General features: G+C 53.9%; 1 protein-coding gene across 3 annotated transcripts in view; it reads right to left on the bottom strand.

The window, feature by feature from the left end:
• Nucleotides 1–88: 88 nt before the first annotated feature.
• The window catches only part of TRAF7 (TNF receptor associated factor 7), a 32220-nt gene continuing 26281 nt past the window's right edge, over nt 89–6027 (bottom strand). For all 3 annotated transcript variants that reach the window (XM_035903540.1, XM_009648079.2, XM_035903541.1), the window contains 8 exons: nt 5097–5179; nt 4636–4675; nt 4095–4211; nt 2800–2922; nt 1877–1996; nt 1533–1664; nt 1171–1290; nt 89–925 (listed from right to left, as the gene is read on the bottom strand). In XM_035903540.1, the coding sequence (XP_035759433.1) occupies nt 911–925; nt 1171–1290; nt 1533–1664; nt 1877–1996; nt 2800–2922; nt 4095–4211; nt 4636–4675; nt 5097–5179 (750 nt within the window). In that variant the 3' untranslated portion in view covers nt 89–910. The remainder of the gene's footprint in view (nt 926–1170; nt 1291–1532; nt 1665–1876; nt 1997–2799; nt 2923–4094; nt 4212–4635; nt 4676–5096; nt 5180–6027) is intronic.

Genomic DNA, 6027 nt, shown 5'->3' with positions numbered 1-6027 from the left:
TATGGGTGCAGGCTGGAGCCCAGAGCTGCCACAGGAGCAGTACTGCCCTCCTGCCGAGAGCTTGCAATAACTCACGCTGGCCAGGAACAACTCTTTCTGCTTTTATTGTCAATGAAGAAATAATCAAATCTATATTACAATCTTAAAAACAGTAGAAAATGTGAGTAAAAAAGCAACGGAGGCTTTTTCTCTTTAATGTGGAGACCGTTATTACAGGGTGGTGAATGATGGGCTTGTGTTACTTGATTTGAGAACTAGCTGTGGCATAAAAATCGTACCTGGCTACTCAAGAAAACACCTCTTCCCAGATGGATCAGCCTGACAGTCTTGGCAGTAAAATTAAATATGAGAGACAGAAAGGGGCTGGGGTCCCAACCCAGGGCAACGCCTAATGCTCAGTTCTACCATTTACAAAGGGGGGTCAGCCTCCCAGCGTTGCTGCCCTGGCCAGGCCGGCTCCTGCCTGCGACAAGGTGAACCGTTGAGTCCCATCGCTGGCCGAGGGCTGCACTGCATCTGCGCCGGTGCCCTGAGGGGCTGCCCTGGCCTGAAGGCCCAGCTTCGCCTCGGCCCTGGCCCCGGAGGGTGCTCCCCAGCTGGGGGGATGCAGGCAGAGGAGGGCACCCTGCGGTGCGGAAAGCTCTGGCAGCAGAACGGCTTCCTCTGCATTTCCAATCATACACGGCAGATGCGGGGAAACATCTGGAACATCCGTGGGCCAGACCCAACCTGAGAGCTGCCAGCCAGGGTCCTTGCGGGTGGGGTAACCGGCCGATGGGCAGCGGCAGGCAGTGGTCGGTGCGGAGAGGAGCTGCAGCAGTTCTTTCATAGTGGTGTTAGTCACCCAGCAGGCTGACGGAGAGGAGGAGTTTTTGGTCTTTCAGTGTGCAGGACTAGTGCGGCACTCACGCTAGCATGTCCAGACCTGTGGAGGAGAGACAACAGGAACCCTTGGCAGCAACTGTTCTGAGCAGCTCAGTGGGCTTCATCCCCTTGTGGAGCTCCCTTTTGGGCTTCTAGCATCCACAACACCCTCGGCCAGGAGTTAAACCTCCCACCCGTTGAGAACCATCCCCTCATTTGTTTGAAGATGGCTCCTAACTCATTTAATGCCCTAGTTCTAGTACTGGAAGAGACCAAAACATTAAGGAGAAGCCTGAGGAAACCAACCTTTACAGTACTGTCCACGGCGCCGGAGAAGAGGCGGCCCCTGGAGACTGCGAGGGCAGTGACGCTGCCCTGGTGTCGCAGCAGCGTCTGAGTACAGATCATGTTGTCCATGCTCCACACCTACGGGCACACAAGGATGTGTGAGCCAAGCGAGCAGCATGGGGCTCTGGCACATCCTGAGCACCGGGAGGGACAGGAGATGCCAAATGCCACAGGGTTCAAGCCAGGTGACACAAATTAAATACGAGGCCTCGTGGCACACAGGGATGAGGATCCCCTGTCCTCCCTTTTTCTCAAGGCTGTCCATGTTTTAACAACAGTGCCAAATGCACAGAGGCAGCTGCACACCCCTGCACACGTACCCTGAGAGACCGGTCATATGATGCACTGAAGACTTTGGTTTGATCCGGCGTGGAGATGACAGCAAGGGCATAGACCGTACCCACGTGCCCAGTCAGCGTGCGAACTTGCTCCTTTGTCTCTATATCCCAGACCTGCGGGAGGAGAGCAGGGCTCAGAGACTGCACTTGGCTGCAGACCACCAACTTCTCTTCCGAGAGGCGTTTCCACCTCCACACACACCTTCAGGGTGGGTGCTGCGCACCCAATGCTCTGGGTGTGCCATCAAGGGGACTGGCAGAGCCATCTCCTTGCCCCTCTCCCCCAACCTCAAGCCAACAAATGCACCAAACCCCGCAGCCCTTACATGGATGAGGTTCTCGTAGGTGCCACACACAATGTGGTGGTTTGTCACAGCGATGGAGTAGACGCTGCCTCCCGATGTCTGCAGCACGTGGACACACTCCAAGTTGCGGATGTCCCAGATCTGAAAGAGAGGCCAGAGCAAAAGCAGGATGAGACCCGTGCGGGGACCCCTCTCTAGGAGGGAGCTCCCTTGAAGCTCTTCTCCAGCCTTGCACAGAGTCAGCCTGGCTCCATGTCTGCCCAGATCACATTTTAAGGACAAATCTGTCCAGCTGGGAATGTTCAGTACTGATGAGCAAAGTCCTGGTGTCTTATTTAGCTGCCCAGCTGTGAACACCCAAGCTGAAAAAGTTGTGGAGATTGCACACCCTTTGTGTGTGACTGTGCACACACATCCCAGTCCTCAATAGCACTAAAAACTGATGCAGACAAATTAACAGGGATTTATTAACACTGAGGAGGGAAACTTCAGATTCTCTTGTGTCACCCAGGTGCTGAGAGGTGACCTATTCATCAAAGCCTGAGCCACACAGATGAGGGCATTTTGGAAACCACACACAGATTTATGGTAACTCTGCAGCCAGACAGTGACCTTCTCCTCTTATCAGCAGGACTGTCAGTGCAGATAACGCTGCGGCAGCTGCGGAGGCAGCGTGAAGCGCCATAGCTGTGAGGCCACGTTTTATCTTTGTGAGCACCCCCCAGCAGCTGTGCTCCCAAGGACCAGCCAGAGCCCAGCTTTTGTGCCTGCAAAGATGCAATCAGCGCAGTAAAATCTAGTGTGTCAGCAAGGCTATGGCAGTGCTCTCACATCCCAGCAGCTACCTTTTGTCCTGCTCCACCAACCCATGCTGCAGAATACAGATAGGGACAGGAATGGGGAGAGCCGATGGCTTACAGTTGCCACGAGTCTCAAGGTCCCACCTTGATTGTTTGGTAAGATCCGCTGTAGAGATAGTTTTGAGAAGCCACCAGTGCTCGCACCCAGTGATTGAGACCTGTCAGCTCCTTCTTCAGTTTGAGCTCGGTACCTACAATATCCCAGACCTGTGGAAAGCACAAACACCACACACACGGAGGAGAGTGTCAGTGGGACGGGGCAGTGATGGGGAAGACCAGGTCGGTCTCTAGCTCGGGAGCCAGGCGCTGCCCACCCCTGCCCAACCAGCATAAGGCTCTACCAGCTCACTAAGGGGAACCTCGTGCTGGCTTTCCTGCCCCGTGGGAATCACCTGAACCCACTGACTTGCAGATAAAACACACAATAACTGTGCTGAATATGCCTGTTCCCTGAGGGCCTGGGAAAGCTCCCTTGAAGCCTGTATTATCACTGGCAGAGACCCTTCCCTAGCAGGGCCACGGGCTTGAAAACCTAAACCAAATCTACAGTAAAAAAAGGCTCTGGACTTCCACTCCCAGCCTGTCCCCACAAAGCTCCATTCCCCACAGCTCCTGGAAAACCCTGGCTGAAACCCCCAGCATGCAGGGATTGATGGATCTCACCCCGCCGCTCCAAGCCAGCTCGGAAAATCTGGCAGAAAGTGGCTGGGGATGATGAAACTAAAAGGCCCCAAGTTCTCCTTCTGCTTAGTGCTGTCTCACTGCTCCTCCAGCCCCGAGCATTCTCTAGATAGCTGAAGCACTCCAGGCCCCAGATAAAGAAAAGAGCATGCGCCCTCTTACAGACGGACGGTCCCATAAGCCGTCTCACCAGGAGCTGGAAGCAGAACCAAGGGAATATAGCCAAGGCTTTAAAGGGCAACTTGCAAAGCTGTTCCCTGATTTCTGCATGCTTTAGGTAAAGAATGCAGATTCAAGATCCTTTGGAGCAGGTTTCAAAACAGGCAGCCTGAATCCCCAGCCAGTTTTGGACCCCAGACACAATTCCCAATGGTTTGAGCAGTTCCGCTGGGGGCCCAAGAACACCCACACTCAGGAACCGCCAAGATACTCCACCTGCAGCCTCAGGTTTACAGAGTTAGAAGAAACAAAAGTTATTTTTTCAGCCAGGTCCCAGAACATCTTTGACTTCAGCACAGAGCGCAGGCTAAAATTCTGTAGTGCTGGCTGCTCTGTGTAGCTGCATTTCTCTGTGTGGCTCAGGAGAGCATAGCAACAAGGTCGTCTACAGACCAAAATGTCCTGTTTGGACACTGCTGCCTGACAGTTTGTACCATCGGTCCCCAACCAGACCAAAAGGAGCCACCCCAGAGCTCTACCTTGATGGCTTTGAGAGAGCCGCTGAACAGCATGTTGTGCGAGGAGACCAAAGTGCAAACAGGATTGTCATGTGCTCGGATCGTGTTCACTTTCTGCAGGTTTTGAATATCCCAGACCTGCAAAGGAGAAGAAGAATGCCCGTGAGGGGCATGGGCAGTGGCAGGCCCCTTGTGCTGAAGCCCTTCCTCTTTGCCTCTGAAGGCACACACAGGCAAAAACACAGGCAGGACTGGGCACTTGTATGAGCCACTGTCCTGGCTGGAGCAGGACTGACCACCCTGCCACAGCTCAGAGCACCAGCCTCCTGCTCCCCACGCAGGAACGGGGAGCGGGAAATCCAGCCTGCAGGAAACACCCATATCCAACCCACGAGTAACCTGGCTGAAGGCAGCAGATAAAGCACACACGGGTCTTACACCACTGGCAGCTGAAAGGCCTTACAGAAAAAAGGATGCAGGACCCTGCTCTACAACAGCCTGGGGCTGGCCTGTTGAGCTCACATCCCAACTGCGAAGCAGAGCAGGGGTCTTGGGTACTCACAATAATGGTGCAGTCAGCAGAGCCACTGTACAGCTTGTTCCTGTAATGTCACCAGAAAACAAAAGGAGGTCAGCAAGGGAGAGCAACGAGTGCAGGGTCCCAGCTCATTCCCAGGCACCGTGCTGGGTGAAGAGCGGCAGTCCCACAGTCTCACTGGGCCAGAACTAAACACACCAACCCCAGGAGTGGAGCCCCAGTCTTGTGGGGAGGCCGGGCTGGATTGGCCCTTTGAGCAGGAGGCCAGGCACCCCACTGGTGACCAGGGAAGGAAGCCAGGACAGCAGGGGAGGCCAAAGAGATACGTGCTTTGTCAATTTTTAAAGAGCAAAGAGGCAAGATGTGCCTCCTGGGCACAATCTTGGCACGTGCAGGACTGAGGATGGGAATTGTAAGGGCATGCTCAGGAGCCCCAGTGCTCTCCCCGCTCTCTCCTGCAGGGGTAGGTGTCCCTCTCCACTCACCCCTGGATGCAGAGAGCCAGTACAATTCCATCGTGACCCTCCAAGGTCTTTTGGCACTTGTATGTGGTACAGGTATCCCACACCTAACAGGAAACACAAGTCAGCAGAGGGTCACACGCCGGCAGACAGAGCGGCTGGGGACCCGGGCAGGATGTCAGCAAAGCCACAAAGCACCAAAATGAGGAAACAGGCTGTCACCTGGGCACCTGCCTTCCGGGCTCCCGGGCAGAGATAAGCTTGTCTAGGAAAGGAAATTTACTGCAAAGGGTCAGGCTGAAGTCAATGAGACACTGGACAGCAGCACACATCAGCCCTTTCCAGCACTGCCCTGCACAGCCCAGGCCAACGCAGCAACACTGAGCCAGAGAAGCAGCTCCCAGGCTCCTGCTTGAGCGATTCACACCCGGTCCTAGGGCTCCCATGGCACAGCACAGCCTCTGCCACTGCAAAGGTTTTCCTCACTGAGCACACACTGCTCTCTCAAGAGAGGGAACATGGGAATGTGGTGCTTAGAGCAGCCAGGACAGGGGAGAAAGTGGTTTTCTTTCAATAAAGTACAGCAATGTCCATTTTCTTCCATATGGCTCTTGCTATCACTCAAAGAAACTAAACCAAAGCTCTGATCCTGGCAGGGCTGGTTGCGGCAGCCCGGGTGGCTCCCCAGCCCAGCCATCAGCCACCAGCAGCCAACACAGTGGCATTGGGAACTGGTTTTTAGGTTGCACTGGAGCAGTGCTACCAGTTTGAGTAACCGAAAACAGGACAAAGAAAAACAAACATGCCATAAAATGGAAAAAGGACACATTTGATCAGGGGAAAATGTTTTTTTTTCTAAGATGATTTTTTTATAACAAGGGAAAATAAAATCTAGAAGCCAAAATAGGCTTGGGTGCCTTAAACACCATATAAAGCAAGACCAGGATCAGCAGGA

The sequence above is a fragment of the Egretta garzetta genome, unplaced genomic scaffold, assembly GCF_000687185.1.
Source record: "Egretta garzetta isolate BGI_Z169 unplaced genomic scaffold, ASM68718v1 scaffold71, whole genome shotgun sequence".
Lineage (NCBI taxonomy): Eukaryota > Metazoa > Chordata > Aves > Pelecaniformes > Ardeidae > Egretta > Egretta garzetta.
This window is presented reverse-complemented; position numbering and strand designations above follow the sequence as displayed.